Genomic DNA, 24,020 nt, shown 5'->3' on the forward strand with positions numbered 1-24,020 from the left:
AAGTGGAATTCATGGATCAGAGAGTAGAAGTGTGTTTAACTTTATGAAAAATTGCCAAACCATTTTCCAAAATAGTTTATGATTTTACACTCTCACCAGCAATGTATGACAGTTCCAGTTCCTCCTTATTCTTACCAACACTTGGTATTTTCAGTCTTAAATTTTAGCCATTTTAGTGGGTGTGCAGTAGTATCTCCATGTGGTTTTAATTTGCATTTTCCTGATGACAAATGATGTTGAACACTTCTTTTGAGATGTCTATGCAAGTATTTTGCTTCTCACTCACCGCCATCATTTCTGTATGGGTTTCATGACATTTTATGAGTTATAGGTGGTGGTTATATAACGATTATGGATACAATCTCTTGTCTAATTTATACTGCATATATTTTTTTCCATTGTGTGGCTTGTCTAGTCATTTTCTTAATAGTGTCTCTTGATGGACTATGGACTCTGAGAAACAAACTGAGGGTTTTAGAGGGGAGGGAGGTGGGGGGATGGGTTAGCCCGGTGATGGGTATTAAGGAGGGCACGTACTGCATGGAGCACTGGGTGTTATATGAAAACAATGAATCGTGGATCACTACATCAAAAACTAATGATGTATGGTGACTAATGTAACATAATACAATAAAATTTTAAAAAAGTAAAAAAACTTCTTCCACGGGGTGGGTGATAGTGTCTCTTGATGAATAGAAGATCAATTTTGATGAAGTCCAGTTTGTCAATTTTTTTTTTCTTTTATGGTCAGTACTTTCAGGGTTTTGCTCAGAAAAATCTTTGCCTACATCGAGTCCATAAAGATAGTCTTCTATACTTCATACTTTGCCTTTTACCTGAAGGTCTATAATCAGTTTTGAGTTATGTTTTGTGTATGGTGTGAGGTAAGGGTTTACATATTTTTTTCCCTGATATCTAGTTGTTCCAGAACAATTGCCTGAAAAGCTTTCTTAGCTCATTGAATTGCTTTTATATTTTGTTAAAACTTAATTGAGTATATAAGCAGGAATATACAACTTACTTGTTCCTATCCTTAGGGGAAAAGTTTTACATTGATTTTTGCATTTCTGAGATGAATTCTTCTTAATCACGATCCTTCATCCTTTTAATATATTGCGGAATTTGAGTGGCTAATATTTTAAAAATATTTTTTCTATTTATATTCATGTGCAGTATTGGTCATTAGTTTTCTTTTAATGTCTTTGAATTGTTTGGGGATCTGGTTATGCTGTCCTTTTAAGTGTGCAAGATTGTTATTATTTTACTTATTTGATAGAATTTACTAGTTACACCATTTGGGTCTGAGTTTTCTTCATGGTCTGCTTTTTAAATATTAATTCAACTTCATTAATAAATGTAAGACTCTTCAGATTTTTATTTCTTCTTGGGTCTGTTGGATCTATGGTGATATTTCCTCTTTTATTCTTGATACTGATAATTTGTTTTCTCTTTCTCTTTTTTCTTTATAAGCCAGGTAGAGATTTGTCAATATAATTGATCTTTTCAAAGAACCAACATTTGGTTTTATTGATATCCTCTGTGCTTCTTTATTTTGTATTTTTTGGTTTCTGTTATATTTTATTTCTTTTTTCTGCTGACTTTAGGTTTAATTTCCTCTTCTTTTCCTAGCCTCTGTGATGGAAGCTTACATCATTGACTTTAAACCTTTATTCTTTTCTAATAAAAGTATATAGAGCTATAAAGTTTCCCCTAAGCAATGCTTTAGTTGCCTCCCAAAGCATGTTTAGAAATGTCTTAATTATCATTTCATTAAAAATATTTTCTAATTTAGCTTGCTAGCTTACTTTGACCTTGATTAATTTGCAGTGTGTTGCTTAACTTTCAAGTATTTGGAGATTTTCCAGATATCTTTTTGTTACTGGTTTCTATTTTAATTCTATTGTGTTTATAGATTATTCTCTGTATAATTTAATTTCTTCCAATTTTTTTGAAACTTTTTATGGCCTAATAAATGTTCTGTCTTAGTAAATGTTCCATTGACAAGTGAAAAGGTATATATTTTAGAGTTGATGGTTGCAGTGTTCTATAAATAACCAATAAGGACAATTTAGTTGATCCTGCGATTCAGATTTTCTGGATAATTTCTAAATTTTTGTCTGCTTTTGGTACCAAATACTGATACAGTAGTGTTGAGCTCCCTTTATTATTTTATATTCATCTACTTGTCCCTTTAATTCTTCAGTTTTTGCTTCATATATTGTGAAGTTTTCCAATTTGGTAAATATATATTTAGTATTGCTTTTTCTTCTTGATGAATTGACCATGCTATCATTTAAAAAAAAAAAAAAAGTCATTTATCTATAATACTCCTTGCCCTGGAGTGTATTTTGTCTGATAATAATATAGACATTCAGCTTTCTTATAAGTAGTGTTGGTATAATATGTCTTCCCAACTTTAATATATCATGTTTTTTAATTTAAAGGGCATCTAAAGATATATAGCATATGGTTGCATCTTGCTTTGTTTTTAATTCAGTCTGAGAATTTCTGCCATTAATTGGTGTTTTTAGCCCATTTACATGATTACTGATGTTTTAAAATTTTATCTATGATTTTGATATTTTTGTCTACTATGAATTACCATGTCTTTCACGTAAGAACCTTACAAAAGTTTATTTCCGTTTGTCCTTCCTGTGTGCTGTTTTTTCTATGCATTTTATTTTTACATTGTTTTTCCTTTGAGTCAATTATTTTAAGTAAATTAAGAAACAAGAGCAAAGTTATTTTATATTTACCCATACATTTACAATTTCTTATACCCTTGTACATGTGTTATGTGTGTTGTGTGTGTATGTATCTGTGTATTCATCTGGTATCATTTCTCTTCAGCCTGAAGAACTTTACTGTTTTTTGTTTTGTTTTGTTTTTGAGTATAGTTGACACACAGTGTTACTTTAATTTCAGGTGTACAACATAGTGATTCAATAAGTTTATACATTATGCTGTGTTCACAAGTGTAGCTGCCATCTGTCCCCATGCGTTGCTATTACAATATCAATGACTATAATCCTTATACTGTGGCTTTTATCCCCATGACTTATGCATTCCATAACTGAAACCCCTTCACCCATTTTGCCTAACCCTCCACCCCACTCTCCTTTGGCAACCACCGGTTTGTTCTCTGTATTTATAGGTCTGATTCTGCTTTTTGTTTGTTCTTTTTTTCCCCCATATATGAGTGGAATAATATGGTATTTGTCTTTCTCAGTCTGACCTATTTGCATAATACCCTCTAGGTCCATCCATGTTGTTACAAATGGCGTTACCCCATCCTTTTTTATGGCTGTATAATACTCATTGTGTGTGCATATATATATATGTATACCACATCTTCCTTATCCATTCATCTGTGGATGGACACTTAGGTTGCTTCCATATCTTGGCTACTGTAAATAATGCTACAATAAACGTAGGGGTGCATGTATCTTTCTGAATTAGTGTTTGTTTTCATTTTCTTTGGGTAAATACCTAATAGTGGAATTACTGGATCATATGGTATTTCTATTTTTAATTTTTTTAGGAATCTCCGTACTGTTTTCCACAGTAGATGTACCAGTTTACATTCCCACCAACAGTGTACAAGGGTTTCTTTTCCTCCACATTTTTGCTAACACTTGTTACTTATCTTTTTTATTTTAGCCACTCTGATAGGTGTAAAGTGATAGCTCGCCTTTGATATTTGCCCAGGAATGTTCAGAGCTCTTTATTCATGAAAGTCAAAGTCTGAAAAAAAGAAACACAAATGTCCCAAAAAAATAAATTTCAGGATATATGTTGAATAAACAGATTTCAACATATTTACATAATGGAATAATACTCGTAATAAAAAAGCATGATTGATACATGCTACAATATGGAATGAATCTCAAAACATTGTGTTAAGTGAAATAAAAAACACAAGAGGTACATATTGTGTGATTCCATTTATATGATGTTCTAGGTAAAGCTAAACTAACAGTGAAAGAGATCAGAACAGTGGCTGGTTTAGGGAAGAAGGATGTGCAGGAATTGGCTAGAAGAGAGCATGAGGGAACTTCTAGATGATGGAAATATTCCATATCTTAGAGGGGTCTGGGTTATACAGCTTGTATGCATTTGTCAAAATTGATTAAGCTGTACATTTAAGATCTTTATATTTCTTTGAATGTAAGGTATACCTCAATAAAATATGATATTACTAATTAAAAAATCAATCTTATAATACCCTGTTATGATAGTTGCTAGGAGGTAGGTCTATTTCATGGCTCTAGAAATATATAAAACCAAAATATTTTATTGAAACTACTTAAATTTTGCAAACTCAGCCAGTGTAACCAACACTGCAGCACTGAAGTCTTACATTATTTACACTTGGGAGACTAAAATACAATTAATAATAAAATATAGGATCACCATAATTGTGTTCAGGTACTGACACAGAAAGAACTTCCTGATCACTACCCAAATGAATTTAATCTGATTGTGTTGTAGTGGACATTGGTAAAGCTATTTAAATTATGGCTGACTTTTTAAAAATGCTGTTAATAAGACTAAGAACTTGACATTATGGTGAACATATGAATGATGATTAGTAGTTTTAAAAATTGGCCATTTTATGAGAGAATAATTTGTGACATGTATGTTTTTGGTATAAAGTAATGGAAAGTCTTTTTTTTTTTTTTTTGTCTAGGAGAAAGATACTGGCTCATATAAATGGGGCAAAGCTGTCCTTAGCAATTTCTACATCTAGAATGTAAATCTATTAGTACAGTTAGATTTATAAATAGGGAGGAATTCTAAGATATATAAAAAATAACTGCTCATTATAGACCAAATGTAACAATACTGCTAAGTTTGTGTTCTGATCTGAATAAGTAAAACTCAGATATAGCTTGTCAAGAAATTAACTGAGCACTTAAGTTTATTTCATTTTATTTTAATTAAGTTATTTATTTTTAAAGAAAATTACCAGTGTAGGTAGGTAAAAGACCGGTCTGGTTTGGCTGGAATTATGAGGGCTTCCTGGGGCATGAGACTAGAAGAAACAGGGTACGTTACCTCTAAGAGTGCTAAAAGATGAATTATTGCTGGTCCAATGAGTAGATGTTTGATAACAGTGATGTTTAATTTGTTGTTCTTCCTTATCTCTGTAGATCTTAAGTCTAGCTATATTTTAAGGTTCAGTTTAAGTGCCACTTCTTCATAATCTCTCTCTCTTTCTGAATTCACATAACACTTTATCTGTACCATTCTTGTTCCACTTAGTCCTTTAAAACATCTTTATCAGCGTTATCTATATACGAATTTTATCTCTGGCACTACATGGAAAGTTCTTTTAGGGCATGATGTATGATTTATCTTTTATCCCCCATAGCTTCTAGCATGGTGCTCCACACTTATTTTATCAGAAAGGGTGTATTAAAAGGAATGAATGAGTCCACAAGTTAAGTAGATCATACTGATAGGATGAGATGCACCAGTGTGTAATAGAAGGTAAAAAAAAAAAAAAAAAAAAAAAAAAAAAAAAACTACTGGCATGAGTATGAGAAACCCAGCTTTTAGTCCTCGTTACCACTAGGTATGTGATTTTGGACAGTTCCCTTAATATTGTGTGTGTGTGTGTGTGTGTGTGTGTATGTGTGTATATGCACATGCATGCTACAGTTTCTTTAGCCAAAACTGAAAATTACAACTAGAACCCTCAGTGCTATCTAATGATGCTATTGAGCATTCACTGTTAGCTGCATCATCCATGTTCTCCAGACCTAATCCAAATTTTCAACCACTCTTGTTGTCCTCTGTACCATATAGCCTCTTCATTTTTGGTAGATCACAACTCCTACTCCACAAAGAAAATCCTCCTGCTGGAAGAACCTTGTTGACTCCACCCTCATATATTGTTATACATTATAAGCAGTACACTGATTATACCTTCTTGACATTCATGTTTAAATCTTTAAGAAGTGAACAGCCATACTTACACGTATTTGTAATTCAAAGTCTTATATATGCATTGCTTGATGAAAGTACAATGTTCTAGATCATTTTGGGGTTAATAGCTTTTGTGTTCTGGGACCCAAGTAAAAATAGATTGCTTTAAAACTACAATTAGTCGTGGAGGGGGCGGAGCAAGATGGCGGAGGAGTAGGAGACCTGGATTTCGTCTGGTCTGAGGAATTCAGCTGGATAGGGATCAAACCATTCTGAACACCTACAAACTCAACAGGAGATTGAAGAAAAGAAGAGCAACAACTCTCTCATCAGAAAAGCGACCACTTTCTGGAAGGTAGTATGTGCGGAGAAGTGAATCCGAGGCGATATTCAGGAGGATAGACGGCGGGGGAGGGGCCTCCGGCGGCCGCTTCTGGCAAGTGATAGAGCCGCGGAGCACAAAATCGGAACTTTTAAAAGTCTGCTCCGCCGAGGGATGTCACTCTGGTGGCTAAGCGGGGGGTGGAACCCTCCGGGACAGTGTGGTCTCAGGACCCACGGGTCACAGAAAAACCGGGGGTGCCTGAGTGTGGCAGAGCTCCCAGGTATTGGAGCAGGGAAGCCGGCTGCAGAGGCGGAGCCCAGGCGTGGGCTCTCAGCTCGGGGTTGCCATAAACCGTGATCCGCGGCACAGTCGGGCCACTGCTCCTCCAGCAGGGACCCAACAAGCGGCAGATCCGGGGAGACTCACCTTCCTCCCCCGGGAGGAGCCGCGCGGGAGTGCGCCGCAGGGATCTGCTGGGTTTGGAGACTCCACCCGGGGTCAGGTGCCAGAGATAGAAAAGCGCGGTCACAGGCCGGGTGAGCACGGAGTGTGGCTGGAGACCGGGGAGACGGGAGTGACTGACGGCTTTTCTCTGGGGACTCACTGAGAAGTGGGGCCCCGAGTTCTCGGCTCCTCCGCGGCGGAGATTGGGAGGCCGCCATTTTCACTCTCTGCCTCCAAAGCTGTACGGAAAGCTCGCAGGGAACAAAAGCCCCGGAGAGCAAACCTGAGCAGATTACTTAGCTGGGAGGGGGCAAGGGCGGGGCAATTCTGCCTCCGGGAAAGACATTTGGAAACCATGGCAACAGGCCCCTCCCCAGAAGATCAGCGAGAACAGCCAGCCAAGACCAAGTTTACCCATCAATGAGAACGGCAGAACTCCAGTCTAGGGGACTACTGCACATAGAATTCATGGCTTTTTTACCATGATTCTGTAGTCTTTCAAAGTTAATTTTTTTTTAACTGTCTTTTTTTTTTTTTTTTCTTTTTGAATTTTTCTTTTTCCCTTTTTTAACCAACATCTTATCAATCCCTTTTTTTTAAAAAAAAAAAACATTTTTTATTTTTCATTTTTAGAGTCATATTCTATCCCTTCATAGTAGTTACCCGTATTTTTGGCTTATATATATAAGTTGTTCTCTCTTTAAAATTTTGAGATAGTTTCTTCTAACAGATCAAAATATACCCTAAATCTCTAGTATATGGTGTTTTCTATTCCCCTGCCTGATCACATCCTCTCCCTTTTTTTTTCTTTTTTTAAATCCTCTTCTTTCTTTTTTCAAACAACTTCTTATCAATTCCTTTTATAAAATTTTTTATAATTTCCAAATTTTTTATAATATTCCATCCCTTCATCATATCAACCCTTATTTTTGTACATATATAAGTTTTTCTTTCTTTAAAATTTTGGGAGGCACTTTCTTCTAAAAGACCAAAATACACCCCAAATCTAGTGTGTGGCACTGATCTATATATCAGCCTGATCATATTTGATCACATTCTGGGTTTTTTGTTGTTGTTGTTTTGTTTGTTTTTGTTTTTGTTTTTATCTTTATCTTTATCTTTTTTTTCTTTTTCTTTTTTCTCTCTTTCCCTTTCTTTTCCCACTGCTTCAGGTTTTTTCTGATTTGTTTAGAGTATATTTTCTGGGGACGTTGTTACTCTGCTAGCATTTTGTTCTCTCATTCATCTATTCTCCTCTGCACAAAATGACAAGACGGAAAAAATCACCTCAACAAAAAGAACAAGAGGTAGTACCGACTGCCAGGGACCTACTCAATACGGACATTAGTACGATGTCAGATATAGAGTTCAGAATCATCACTTTAAAGATACTAGCTGGGCTTGAAAAAAATATGGAAGTTATTAGAGAAATCCTTTCTGGAGAAGTAAAAGAACTAAAATCCAACCAAGTAGAAATCAAAAAGGCTATTAATGAAGTGCAATCAAAAATGGGGGTGCTAACTAATAGAATAAATGAGGCAGAAGAGAGAATCAGTAATATAGAAGATGAAATGATGGAAAATAAAGAAGCTGAGAAAAAGAGAGATAAACAACTACTGGATCACGAGGGCAGAATTCGAGAGATAAGCGATACCATAAGACGAAACAACATTAGAATAATTGGGATCCCAGAAGAAGAAGAAAGAGAGAGAGGGGCAGAAGGTATAATGGAGCAAATTATAGCAGAGAACTTCCCTAATTTGGGGAAGGAAACAGGCATCAAAATCCAGGAAGCACAGAGAACCCCTCTCAAAATCAATAAAAATAGGTCAACACCCCGACATCTAATAGTAAAACTTATGAGTCTCATAGACAAAGAGAAAATCCTGAAAGCAGCTCGGGAGAAGAGATATGTAACCTACAAGGGTAGAAACATTAGATTGGCAACAGACCTATCCACAGAGACCTGGCAGGCCAGAAAGGACTGGCAGGATATATTCAGAGCACTAAATGAGAAAAATATGCAGCCAAGAATACTATATCCAGCTAGGCTGTCATTGAAAATTGAAGGAGAGATAAAAAGCTTCCAGGACAAACAAAAACTAAAGGAATTTGCAAACACAAAACCAGCCCTACAGGAAATCTTGAAAGGGGTCCTCTAAGCAAAGAGAGAGCCTAAAAGCAACATAGACCAGAAAGGAACACAGACAATATACGGTAACAGTCACCTTACAGGCAATACAATGGCACTAAATTCCTATCTTTCAATAGTTACCCTGAATATAAATGGGCTCAATGCCCCAATCAAAAGACACAGGCTATCAGGCTGGATTAAAAAACAAGACCCATCGATATGCTGTCTGTAAGAGACTCATTTTCGACCCAAAGACAGCCCCAGATTGAAAGTGAGGGGGTGGAAAACCATTGACCATGCTAATGGACACCAAAAGAAAGCTGGGGTGGCAATCCTTATATCAGACAAATTAGAATTTAAACCAAAGACAGTAATAAGAGATGAGGAAGGACACTACATCATACTTAAAGGATCTATCCAATAAGAAGATCTAACAATTGTAAATATCTATGCCCCTAACATGGGAGCAGCCAATTATATAAGCCAATTAATAACAAAAGCAAAGAAACACATCGACAACAATACAATAATAGTGGGGGACTTTAACACCCCCCTCACTGAAATGGACAGATCGTCTAAGCAAAAGATCAACAAGGAAATAAAGACTTTAAATGACACACTGGACCAAATTGACTTTACAGACATATTCAGAACATTCCACCCCAAAGCAATGGAATACACATTCTTCTCTAGTGCCCGTGGAACATTCTCCAGAATAGATCACATCCTAGGTCATAAATCAGGTCTCAACCGGTACCAAAAGATTGGAATCATTCCCTGCTTATTTTCAGACCACAATGCTTTGAAACTAGAGCTCAATCACAAGACAAAAGTCAGAAAGAACTCAAATACATGGAGGCTAAAGAGCATCCTACTGAAGAACGAATGGGTCAACCAGGAAATTAAAGAAGAATTAAAAAAATACATGGAAACCAATGAAAATGAAAACACAACTATTCAAAATCTTTGGGATGCAGCAAAGGCAGTCCTAAGAGGAAAGTATATAGCAATACAAGCCTTTCTCAAGAAGCAAGAAAGGTCTCAAGTACACAACCTAACCCTACACCTAAAGGAGCTGGAGAAAGAACAGCAAATAAAGCCTAAACCCAGCAGGAGAAGAGAAATAATAAAGATCAGAGCAGAAATCAATGAAATAGAAACTAAAAGAACAGTAGAACACATCAACGAAACTAGGAGCTGGTTCTTTGAAAGAATTAACAAGATTGATAAACCCCTGGCCAGACGTATCAAAAAGAGAAGAGAAATGACCCAAATCAACAAAATCATGAATGAAAGAGGAGAGATCACAACCAACACCAAAGAAATACAAACAATTATAAGAACATATTATGAGCAACTCTATGCCAGCAAATTAAATAACCTGGAAGAAATGGATGCATTCCTAGAGATGTACCAACTACCAAAACTGAACCAGGATGAAATAGAAAACCTGAACAGACCTATAACCACTAAGGAAATTGAAGCAGTCATCAAAAATCTCCCGACAAACAAAAGCCCAGGGCCAGATGGCTTCCCAGGGGAATTCTACCAAACCTTTCAAGAAGAATTAATACCTATTCTTCTGAAACTGTTCCAAAAAACAGAAATGGAAGGAAAACTTCCAAACTCATTTTATGAGGCCAGCATTACCTTGATCCCCAAACCAGACAAAGACCCCATCAAAAAGGAGAATTACAGACCAATATCCCTGATGAACATGGATGCAAAAATTCTCACCAAAATACTAGCCAATAGGATCCAACAGTACATTAAAAGGATTATTCACCATGACCAAGTGGGATTTATCCCTGGGCTGCAAGGTTGGTTCAACATCCCCAAATCAATCAATGTGATACAATACATTAATAAAAGAAAGAACAAGAATCATATGATCCTCTCAATAGATGCAGAAAAAGCATTTGACAAAGTACAGCATCCTTTCTTGATCAAAACTCTTCAGAGTATAAGGATAGAGGGTACATACCTCAATATCATAAAAGCCATCTATGAAAAACCTACAGCGAATATCATTCTCAATGGGGAAAAACTGAGAGCTTTCCCCCTAAGGTCAGGAACGCGGCAGGGATGTCCACTATCACCACTGCTATTCAACATAGTATTGGAAGTCCTAGCCACAGCAATCAGACAACAAAAAGAAATCAAAGGCATCCAAATTGGCAAGGAAGAAGTCAAACTCTCACTCTTTGTAGATGATATGATACTTTATGTGGAAAACCCAAAAGACTCCACCCCAAAACTGCTAGAACTCATACAGGAATTCAGTAAAGTGGCAGGATATAAAATCAATGCACAGAAATCAGTGGCATTCCTATACACCAACAACAAGACAGAAGAAAGAGAAATTAAAGAGTCGATCCCATTTACAGTTGCACCCAAAACCATAAGATACCTAGGAATAAATCTAACCAAAGAGACAAAGGATCTGTACTCAGAAAACTATAAAATACTCATGAAAGAAATTGAGGAAGACACAAAGAAATGGGAAACATTCCATGCTCATGGATTGGGAGAACAAATATTGTGAAGATGTCAATGCTACCTAGAGCAATCTACACATTCAATGCAATCCCCATCAAAATACCATCTACTTTTTTCAAAGAAATGGAACAAATCATCCTAAAATTTGTATGGAACCAGAAAAGACCTCGAATAGCCAGAGGAATGTTGAAAAAGAAAAGCAAAGCCAGCGGCATCACAATTCCGGACTTCCAGCTCTATTACAAAGCTGTCATCATCAAGACAGCATGGTACTGGCACAAAAACAGACACATAGATCAATGGAACAGAACAGAAAGCCCAGAAATGGACCCTCAACTCTATGGTCAACTCATCTTTGACAAAGCAGGAAAGAATGTCCAATGGAACAAAGACAGTCTCTTCAACAAATGGTGTTGGGAAAATTGGATAGCCACATGCAGAAGAATGAAACTGGACCATTTCCTTACACCACACACAAAAATAGACTCCAAATGGTTGAAAGACCTCAATGTGAGACAGGAGTCCATCCAAATCCTAAAGGAAAACACAGGCAGCAACCTCTTTGACCTCAGCCGAAGCAACTTCTTCCTAGAAACATCGCCAAAGGCAAGGGAAGCAAGGGCAAAAATGAACTATTGGGACTTCATCAAGATAAAAAGCTTTTGCAAAGCAAAGGAAACAGTCAACAAAACCCAAAGACAACCGACAGAATGGGAGAAGATATTTGCAAATGACATATCAGATAAAGGGCTAGTATCCAAAATCTATAAAGAACTCATCAAACTCAACACCCAAAGAACAAAGAATCCAATCAAGAAATGGGCAGAAGACATGAACAGACATTTTTGCAAAGAAGACATCCAAATGGCCAACAGACACATGAAAAAGTGCTCAAGATCGCTCGGCATCAGGGAAATCCAAATCAAAACCTCAATGAGATACCACCTCACACCAGTCAGAATGGCTAAAATTAACAAGTCAGGAAACGACAGATGTTGGCGGGGATGCGGAGAAAGGGGAACGCTCCTACACTGTTGGTGGGAATGCAAGCTGGTGCAGCCACTCTGGAAAACTGTATGGAGGTTCCTCAAAAAGTTGAAAATAGAGCTACCATATGATCCAGCAATTGCACTACTGGGTATTTACCCCAAAGATACAAATGTAGGGACCCGAAGGGGTACGTGCACCCCGATGTTTATAGCAGCAATGTCCACAATAGCCAAACTGTGGAAAGAGCCAAGATGTCCATCAACAGATGAATGGATAAAGAAGATGTGGTATATATATACAATGGAATATTACGCAGCCATCAAAAGGAATGAGATCTTGCCATTTGCAACGACGTGGATGGAACTGGAGGGTATTATGTTGAGTGAAATAAGTCAAACAGAGAAAGACATGTATCATATGATCTCACTGATATGAGGAATTCTTAATCTCAGGAAACAAACTGAGGGTTGCTGGAGTGGGGGGTGGGGTGGGAAGGATGGGGTGACTGGGTGATAGACACTGGGGAGGGTATGTGCTCTGGTAAGCGCTGTGAATTGTGCAAGACTGTTGAATCTCAGATCTGTACCTCTGAAACAAATAATGCAATATATGTTAAGAAAAAAAAAGAAGAAGAAGAAGAAGGTAGCGGGAGGGGAAGAATGAAGCGGGGGAAATCGGAGGGGTAGACGAACCATGAGAGACGATGGACTCTGAAAATCAAACAGGGTTCTAGAGGGGAGGGGGGTGGGAGGATGGGTTAGCCTGGTGGTGGGTATTGAGGAGGGCACATTCTGCATGGAGCACTGGGTGTTATGCACAAACAATGAATCATGGAACACTTCATCTAAAACTAATGATGTAATGTATGGGGATTAACATAAGAATAAAAAAAACCCTACAATTAGTTGTTTTGTATTTAATATGCTTTTAAATGATTTTTATAGGAGAAAAGTTATTATAAAAAGTTTCCTGTTAATTTCTTTGAAAATATAACTGACAGCTCTTAAAAGAACAAATCCATCAGTGTTTTCAAAATTCACATTAAAATATGTAAAAACATTACTTTCATCAATTTTCAATTAAAATGTGATTATTATGCAGACTTTTATACATTTTTATAACCCAGTTTTCTCTTGTTTTTAGCTACTGATGCAAATGTGAAGAACGAAAGTCTTTCATCTGTGCAGCAGCTTGGCATTAAAATGACTGTCAGGTATATTATAGGGAAATATCTCCCTTGCGCATTTCTAGAATTTGTTTATCTTCCTGATATGTGCTTAATAGTATTTAACAACTGACTATTTTGTGTACTTTAAATGCAGAGTTTATCATTCAGAAAATGATAACTTTGTTTTGGGGATATTGGCACATGATTAAATTACCTCTGCTGGTAAATCAGTTATGGTTCATTATCATTTCAGAGGCTAATTACAGTGTATTTAAGCCTCTATGACTACAGGTTTTTTCCAAAAAAAAAAAAAAAATGCATTGTAAAAATCAGCACATTGGTAGCACAATCATGCCATTTTCTAAAATATAATAGATTTTAATTGTCAAACTATGGTGATGAGTACAAAAGTACCTTAAGGATAGACACTGAAGTTAAAAATGAATAAACCAATTATAGTAGTTTGAATTTTTAGTCTCAAATTGTAATTTTCAAAAGAAATAAGCTAAACAGCAGACTGTGAATTAAGGAGTGAGTCTCCTCTCTTGCTTATTAAATGGGGATCTTAACAGTTCCATCCTACTTCAGTGGGTAATCTTTAGAATCAATTATAAAAAAGATGCATATGGAAACTTTTAAAATGACTATTTTTATAAATTCATAGCATTATAATGAAAAGTGTGATAGTAATTCCGGCTAATCCATCTGTGTCACATAAAACATGTCACTCATTGTTTTGTGACCCTATATCTGCTTTTTATTTTGTAATGTCCAATTTCTATTCTGAAATGGAATCCATAGATAACATGAGCAAGCTAGTCACATATTTTTAAAATTCAATATAATGTCTTATTGGTAAGAAGTAAATGGAAAGTAATTTGTAATGAAATGTTTGTGCCCAACTACAGTATATGACATAGCTGTCAACCATATAGAATCATTGTGACTTTGGCAGCCACAAATAGAGACTGATGGTGTCTTGGTCCTTCAAATACTGCTCGAGTTTTGCCACTGGCAAAGTGACTTTCCAAAATGGAGAACAAGTCTTAGGCTTCAAACAATGAAAGTACTGTCTTTCCCTGATTTACACATAGTTGCATTCAGTGTATCATAAAAAATATAGAAAAAAATATGATCTTATATAAAGCAGAATTGGTTTCAAATTATGAATAGCTTCTTCACCCATGCAAATAACAGGCAGGCCATTTGCAAGTGGTTGTGCAGGACTGTCCCACATCTAACCTCCTGACCATCACTCACCAACTGCCGTTAGTGCCCCCAGTCACTATGCAATCAAAAACGCCCCCATGAATTTCCCAAGTGGCCCCAGCAGGGGAAGTGCTCCCTTTCAAAACCTTTGGACTAGATGAAATCTAAAATTGCTTCTAGACTTAACATTCAGTCAGTCTAACCTGTCAACATTGCATGTTTTAGATTAAGTTCAAGAAAAAATGCTTGTATTCTTCTTATCTACAGTATCTACATTTTGTTCTCTCATTACTGTTTTATTTTCCTTTAAAGTTGTATTTACCAGATAACTACTGCTAATCCAAATATAATTATCAGGAACATATATTGAGTGTTAAGCTCTCCCTGTAAGTGTTCTGTGTAGCATAGTTGTTCTAGAAGTAAAAGAAAACTTAAAACCTTGGGATCTCAAGAGGACTATGCTTGATGGATTTTAAAAAGTGAATTTGCAATGCAGAGCCTGATGTTTTTCATTTTGTATGTTTTGTGGGCTTTTAATGTAGATATGGCAAGTTTCTCAACCTGTTAAAAGACAGTGCAGAAAATGATCTTACCTTGGTTTTAAAGCACTGTGAGAGATTCCTGAAACAGCAGCAAGCTCCTGTAAAATCTTCTCTTCGTATCCTTTTTGAGTGGATTCACAGTAATTGAACATTATGTGTTTTTCATAGTTCTTTGGTAGGGTACCTTAACACATTTTTAATAAAATAATACTTTAACCTATATTGCTGATTCGTTATGATGTACCTTTATAGTATTCTGTATTTTAAATATGAATTTTATTAAATTGTGTAGTAATTACTAAATTCAGTCTTACTTATTGAATCTTAAACTGAGTAAAGTTATTAGGCTATATTTTCAGATACATATAAGAAATTTTTAAAAATAGGTTTAGTATATCTAGAATAAGAGTATTCTAGAGTGAGTAAATCTAGAATAACAATAGAACATACATTTATTTTACTTGAATTGGTTATTTTTCAGAAGTAGGTTTGACTTGAAGGGAAAAAAGCATATGAACCACTTGCATTACTGAATTCTAAAAATGTATGGATTTTTAAATATTTGATTATGTTAGTAATTTAGCAGGTAACCTAATCCAGAGAAAGAAGTGGTACTATGATTTTAATGACTTGAATAAATGTTGCCACAAAGCAGATAGTTCTTTCTGCATTTACAAGTGCCATTGCCCTCCTTTACTTATGTAAGTAAACAGCAAATTAGCTTGTAAATTGGTTGAAGATAAAATGAGGACTAGGTATCAATATCTCTTTCCTGATCAGGATCCTGGAAATGAGTATTAATGGAGTTCTTATATTTCATCTTCTAAGGTAAAATATTGCAGAAGTTCCTTAACTGTGGTTTTCAGTCTGCCTGCAGGGGACTTATGCTGGCCATGACTGGTTTGTATCTTCTTTGTTCATGATAATGTTGGGGGACAAAGAGAAAACACTCAGATTTCTTCAGCAGTTCTCGAGGCTTCTGACTTCTGCTTTCCTTTGGTTGCCAAGACTACATGTTTCTGTAAGACTTTTTACTCTGTCTTTAAATGAGTGTGTTAAATTTTAAGGCAAATCCTATTTAAATTCATTGGGATCTTATTTGTAGAGGGCTCCATAATAAATTACGTTCATTTTCCACCTGAATGCTTTTTGTCTGATTCTCTTTGAAGACACAGATTTGACATTTTCCCAAATGCTTGGTGTCTTACCTAATGGTAACTGAATGAAAGATTAGTGATAATAGTTGGATTATTAAATTTTAAACTTGTAATTTAGTAAATTATAAAAAATACATATGTAAAAAGAGCTATTGAATTTTTTTATTGTTGCTTTGTTAGAAAGAATCAGTTAAATTACAGCGTAAGAAAATAATTAGGTCAGGCGCCTGGGTGGCTCAGTTGGTTAAGCGACTGCCTTCGGCTCAGGTCATGATCCTGGAGTCCCTGGATCGAGTCCCGCATCCAGCTTCCTGCTCGGCAGGGAGTCTGCTTCTCCCTTTGACCCTCCCCTCTCTCATGTGCTCTCTCTCATTCTCTCTCTCTCAAATAAATAAATAAAATCTTTAAAAAAAAGAAGAAAATAATTAGGTCAAAATTGTCAACATGTTCTATATGGAATATGGAAATCTATGATGAGTTTGGAAATCTATGATGAGTTTTGATTACAGTATTATAGTATATTTTATTTTATTAATTTTTTTATTATGTTATATCAATCACCATACATTACATCATTAGTTTTTGATGTAGTGTTCCATAATTCATTGTTGGCCTATAACACCCAGTGCTCCATTCAATACGTGCCCTCTTTAATACCCATCACCAGGCTAACCCATCCCCCCACCCCCTCCCCTCTAGAACCCTCAGTTTCTCAGAGTCCATAGTCTCTCATGGTTCGTCTCCCCCTCCGATTCTCCCCCTTCATTTTTCCCTTCTTACTATCTTCTTTTTTTTAACATATAATGTATTACTTGTTTCAGAGGTACAGGTCTGTGATTCAACAGCCTTACACAATTCACAGTGCTCACCATAACACATACCCTCCCCAATGTCTATCACCCAGCCACCCCATACCTCCCACCCCCCACCACACCAGCAACCCTCAGTTTGTTTCCTGAGATTAAGAATTCCTCATATCAGTGAGATCATATGATACATGTCTTTCTCTAATTGACTTTTTAAAGGGTTTTACTAGCTTCATGAAATCTTAGAGTTTAGAGGTAAGAGCATCCCTCAATTTGCTAACGTTTCTGTATTTTGTTTTACTTACTGCCATTAAGATCTCCAACTTGGGGAAACTGTCTACTATACAAGATAGGCTAATACAAGACAGCATACAGGTGGACCATGTTTCATCCCGTCTGAAAAGTCTGTGTTTCAGTCCATATGTTTATTTTTTTATTTTATTCTTTATTTTATTTTATTATACTATGTTAGGGTTAGTCAAGCAGAGAAAGACAATTATCATATGATTTCACTTATATGTGGAATGTAAGGAATAGCATGGAGGACATTAGGAGAAGGAAGGGAAAAATGAAGGGGGCGGAAATCAGAGGGGGAGACTAACCATGAGAGACTGTGGACTATGGGAAAAAACCGGGGGTTTTAGGGGGGGGGGGGGGGGGGGGGGGGTGGGATAGCCTGGTGATGAGTATTAAGGAGGACACATATTGCATGGAGCACTGGGTGTTATACGCAAACAATGAATCATGGAACACTACATCAAAAACTAATGATGTACTATACGGTGACTAATATAAACTTTTTCAAAACACATTTTATTTTTAACACAACAGTAATGTTGTGCTCTAATAGGTTTTCTTTCCATAAAACTGAAATCAGGCAGGACTCTAGCAGCTTGGATTTTATTAGATTTATTTTGATAGCATCATTGAATATGGAATATAGATCTGTGAATGGAATGGAGTGACGTGTTACTCAGGGTGTTTAGGACAAACTCTTGATGTAAAGCCTTGATACCTTTCTGTTGGTGCAGCTGTACCATCAATGAACACTTATGCAGTGCCTTATATAGTACCATTTTTTCTTTTCAACTGCAAATATACCAAGTTGAATATTTTGTTACCAGGAGTTTGTTTTAGTGCTTCTTTGTAAAATAACATTCTGCTAATATTCCTCTTCAGGGATTTTGTCTTAGAGCTGTTAGCTAAGTCACTACTCCATGGTATAAATGTTTTTGATTTAATCATTTAATGGATTGGTGCTTTTTCTATGCCGCTTGTTAGTGCATTCAGTAATAATATTAATTATTTAAAAAAATTAGTCCCTTTTCTATTTTGTTTGTTCCATTGGTCTCAAACATTGCAGTGACACTTTGTGTGCAGGTTGATAAAATAAGCTAATCTGCAATTATGGTGAGATACTTTGGCTTTAGCTAATAATAGTACAAACTTGTCCACCTTCTTTAACTCAATCTCGTTATTATAATCAACCTCACAAAAGCTTCAACTTATGCCCCAGTCCAGCATTCTTCAACCTTATTACCCTGTTCCTTTTCTTCCATAGCCTATGTCAATTCTTTTTTTTTTTTTTAAGATTTTATTTATTTATTTGAGAGAGAGAGCACATGAGAGGGGGGAGGGTCGGGAGGGTCAGAGGGAGAAGCAGACTCCCTGCCGAGCAGGGAGCCCAATGTGGGACTCAATCCAGGGACTCCAGGATCATGACCTGAGCCGAAGGCAGTCGCTTAACCAACTGAGCCACCCAGGCGCCCAGCCTATGTCAATTCTTAATATGCTGCTTAATTTGTATATTTATTTAAACACTTAAATGTATAAGCTCTAGGAAGGCAGGGTTTTCTCTTTTGTTTATCAGTGTGTCCCAAACTATTTTCAATAGTAATTAATTCAACAAATAGGTGTTGAGTGTGTGAATTAATATTTAAATACAAATATGTAAAGGACAGTAAGCTTTTATTACTTTAAAAAAATATTCAAAAGATAATAGATCCTCTGCATTCTTAAGAATGTTGTAAGCAAATTATCGTGTATTGGAAGAAATTATGCCACACTTCAAAAAGGTGTAAAAAATTGGCCTTGGATAAGCAATATAGGAAATAATGAAATATTACTTTGAAGTTCTCAAAATTTTATAAACTATGACTATCTACTCATATGAGATAAAAATAATTTGAAAAAATTTTTCCTTTGAAGCCATTGAGACCAGAAGAATCCTTTAATGTATTGACTGTATTAAATTATCTTTCATTATTATTTGTTCTTAAAAAAAAACTTTCTAAATGATAATATACTAATTCTTTATGGAATTTCATCAAGAATCAGAGTTTGGCTAATTTTAACTAAAAGCTGTTAATAAAATGACAGATTATGAAAGATCAAAAAATCAAATATTTCCATGTGGGAATACCTAATCTCAAGTAATAATTATAATAAAAGCAACAACCACATATGTCTTCTGTTAATAAAAACATATGCAAAAGGAGAACAAATTAAATTTAAATAAAAACTGAACTATTTCACATTCACGTACAGGTAAAACTCCATTGATGATAAATCAAGCTAAAGTCATAGTCAAATGAACTAGTGTAGTTCAACAGGAAGATCATGGGAGAGTTATATATATTTTATATATATAAAAATATGTGTGGATATATTCCTCTCTTACTCCTCATAAAATAAAAAACAGTTAACACAGGAAGTTTAGAGTTAACAATTCTAATACTGTTCAAATGTACATTTAGATTTAAATTTTACAGCTGTCAATGTGTCTTGGCACACTTATAACCATTTGCAAGGCATTAGCAATAGTAAATCATATGACCAGTCACTTGTAGGACAGAACTAGTGTCAAAACCCCTTTCTTTTCTGTATAACTTTAAGTCTTAGATCCATATTTAAAGATTGCATTTTCCCATGTGCTTTTTTTCCCCTGGAGAGAAGAAAGATGGGTTTTCTAGAATTTTAGAATCAGAGGTAAGAAAAAATGTTTTCTGTTCACCTCCTGCATGATGCAAGTGCTGCACAGATTCATTGCAGCCTTGCCCATACAGCATGGCCCATTCTCTGCACACAGATCCCCAGAGTGGAGGACTAGACTGCACTGGTTTGGGCCCATTTAAATTGGTTTGGAGAGTTTGTCTTTCTCATAGGGTCTTTCTATTTAATTTCCATAGAACTAGATTTTTCTAGTGTCAGGAATAGAGTTGACTCATCAGAACTACCTATAGTGGAAGGGAAAAACCAAAAGACTGCTTACTATGGTCTGTCTTTTAAGGCGCATATCTTTTCATTTTTAATCTCTAAAGTAAAATACTCTAAAAAGTATTATTTTATAAAGTCCTTGCTTCCTGTTATGATGCTTTCTAGTATATCCCAACCCAAAAGTTTTACCGATATTCTTTTTCACAGTTTTAGCATAGTTTGTATGTTATTTTATGTCACTTAGATGATATATTACATGCTGTTTTCCTACATGTTTTGTGTTTAATCCTATATTCTGAATTTTACTTAGAGTTACCGTTATTAAAAGTTGCCATCTTTTCAGAGAGTTGTGACTAAGCAAAATACATCAAAACACTAGAAGTATAACAAACAGGCTTTATAATTTGATGATTCAGAAGACTGTGTTGTATTTAGGTAGATCAGAGTTATTATTGATCTGGTTTTATGAACACCATTTACTATAAATTAGAGTTATGTAGTGGTAATTAATAGACCAATTAATAAAATTTTTATTATAAGTGAGTGTACTGGGATTACAAGGTACAGTCATTAACATCTTTTCTTGTAATTCAGTCAATAATTTGTTGTGTAGCTATTCTATGCAAGGCTTGGTGCTGGGAGCTGTGTTGGTTACAAAAAAGTATGGCATAATTTCTTCCAACACAGGATAATCTATAAGAGTAGAACTCTTGCCTGAGCTTTGGGACTCCATTACATAATAGCTTGTTTTTTCTGAGAGTGTAATTAGTCTCTTGTCTCCATCTCTAAACACACCTACTCCAAATATATTGTTTTCAATACAACATAGAAGACAGTGTATAAGAATTATTTCTTATACATACATTTCTTACACTACTATTATGCTTATATTCAGAAAATTATTACCTAGGCTTTCACTGAAAATTAATATATATGTATAAGTTGATTTTTTGTGTTTTTAAACTCATTAATTCTGTACAAATAGTCATTAGTGAAATGTGTATTTCGTAAAAGAAGATAAAGGATCCAGATTTTCAGTTTATATATGTATATATGAATACATATATATTTATATGTATGTATATATACACATATATACATATATTTTAATAGGTATATGTTAATGTATATGTATCTATACATATACCTTATGTATGTGTGTATATTTATATTTTATTTTTTTAATTTAATTTTTTTTTAAAGATTTTATTTATTTATTTGAGACAGAGAGAATGAGAGACAGAGAGCATGAGAGGGAGGAAGGTCAGAGGGAGAAGCAGACCCCCCGCTGAGCAGGGAGCCCGATGCGGGACTCGATCCCGGGACTCCAGGATCATGACCTGAGCCGAAGGCAGTCGCTTAACCAACTAGCCACCCAGGCGCCCCTGTATATTTATATTTTAAAGATGTATTTACCTGAGAGAGAGCGAGCATGCATGCATGTGTGTGGGGGTGGGTTGGGGGGGAGGTGGGACTTGGGCAGAAGGAGAGGGAGAGGGAGGGAGAGAATCTCAGGCAAATTCTGGGCTCAATCTCATGTTCCTGTGATCATGACCTGAGCCGAAATCAAGAGTCGGATACTTAACTGACTGAGCCACCCCAGTGCCCCTAAGTTTATATTATTTTTAACTATTCAAAGGAAAGTTTATTTTTTGTCAGTTATTCACCTGAGGTTGGCTATAGGATGTCCACTTAATGTGCTGTAGTATGTCTCCAGTCATCAGTATATAAATTAATTTTTGTGTGTGTACTCTGAGGTATCTCTGAGAACCTGTCATAAAATATATATTTCTACATATATATTCCTATAAATATATATTTATGCAATGTGAAATGGTAAATTGTCCTTTATGATGATAAATGATAAAACAGAAAAACCACTGATAAATCATCTTACTGGTTTCAGAAATTTTAGTATATAACTCAAACCTAAATCCTTAAAAGCACTTTAGCAATAAAGTTTGAAAGAAATCCTCATTTTAACTCGTATATAATTGTTATATATAAGTTGATTTGTTTTAATTTAAAAACATTAATTTTCTTTATTACAGTTATCCAGTAAAGAACATAAAATGCCTTTCTGGAAGAAGTTTCTTAATTATCCAATCTTCAGAATTAATTTGAATATCAATTTTTAGTATAAGTCTATCGGGTATAGTCTATCAGTTTTTCTTGACATAAAATGATACCTCTCAAGTTTATTCTTTGTTTTAAAATGTTGTGGTTAGATATTGGACACTCACTGAAGTATTATAGAGTGATCATGATGACATAAATTGTACCTAAGAGCCAAACTGAAAATATAACCAACTTTATGAATAAATTGCAGAAAAATGCCAGTTTGGAAGATGTGTGTATATATATCCACACATATATAAATGGATATATAAATAAATGTAAAATATAAAATATGTAAATTATATAAGATTAATATGTAATTATTATAGAAATATATAGAAAATAGCTGGTCTAAGAACTTTGATGGGAATGCACTATGCATTTTTTCCCAGTTTTAGTGATAAATTTCCAATGGAGTTCCCAATTTCAGTTATTAGTATCTCAAGTTCAGATTTAGGTTAATACTATCTTAGAAAAAGGGGACTATGCAGATATCCCAAAGAGTTGACAAGCTAAAACTTTTTTATGTGATAGAATCATTGGCCAAAGCCTGCTGGATAGCCAGCATATAGAAATACACTCAAGTAGTGAAATGTAAAGCTGTATTACTTGTGTACTCATACTTTTATTCTTTCATGCAACAGCCATCCCCTTCATTCCACAAGGCACTGAATTACAGTATTAACTTTATTCCTTTGTCTTGGAAGGTATAAATATTGCCTTAAGTGAGATTTATTCTTTCTACAGTGTTTATAACATTCTGACTTTTTAGCTTACATAATTATAATGTTTGCAGTAACTTGTTATGCCACCACATTAATTTTGAAATAGCAGCTCAAAACAAAAGTTGGTTTGATTATTTTACATTAGTTGCATGTTCATTAATTCTGTTTCTCCTTTTTATGCAGAGGTACCTAGCTACTGACACTATAGAATCTGGCATCCATCCAGTATATTTTTGCAGCACTCACTACATTGAAATGCTCCTGAAGGTGGAGGTGCCCCTTGTGTTTTCAGCTTTTCACATGTCTGGTTTTGCACCATCCCAGGTAATCCAGAAGAAATAGCGTTTCTTCAACTCCCAGATCTCCGTGTCTTTAAAGAACGTTAAAGTGTCACCAAATATAGGAAATACATTTAAATTAATAAGATCATTTTATAAGTATTCATACTTTTCTAACTGAATTTTTTCCCCTAGGTCTGTTACAATATACAGATTTCTTTATAGTAGATTCCTGGCATTCAGATTTCAAGTTCACCTTCAGCTATTCAAGGACGTAGATATTCTGGAAGTCTATGACATGTAGGCTTTTTAATGGAGATAATATCTGCTTCCTAAGGCTAATGTAAGGATTAAGTGAGGTAACTGAGGGTAAGAATTCTTAACACTGAACATCTGGTATTTGAGATACCTAACAAGAAAGCCCAGCTCTCTATTTCTGCTCTCGGGATCTGGGAAGGATTAATGATTTTTCCAGGGC

The 24,020-nt window shown here is 35.4% G+C and overlaps 1 protein-coding gene across 1 annotated transcript in view; it reads left to right on the top strand.

The window, feature by feature from the left end:
* TBC1D32 (TBC1 domain family member 32) overlaps positions 1–24,020 on the top strand; it is a 207,882-nt gene that overhangs the window by 161,833 nt on the left and 22,029 nt on the right. Inside the window, exons 29-32 of the mRNA XM_044917351.1 lie at positions 13,467–13,536; positions 15,243–15,358; positions 16,109–16,263; positions 23,448–23,588. Of these exons, the coding sequence (XP_044773286.1) occupies positions 13,467–13,536; positions 15,243–15,358; positions 16,109–16,263; positions 23,448–23,588 (482 nt within the window). The remainder of the gene's footprint in view (positions 1–13,466; positions 13,537–15,242; positions 15,359–16,108; positions 16,264–23,447; positions 23,589–24,020) is intronic.

Source organism: Neomonachus schauinslandi, chromosome 8 (assembly GCF_002201575.2).
Source record: "Neomonachus schauinslandi chromosome 8, ASM220157v2, whole genome shotgun sequence".
Taxonomy (NCBI): Eukaryota; Metazoa; Chordata; class Mammalia; order Carnivora; family Phocidae; genus Neomonachus; species Neomonachus schauinslandi.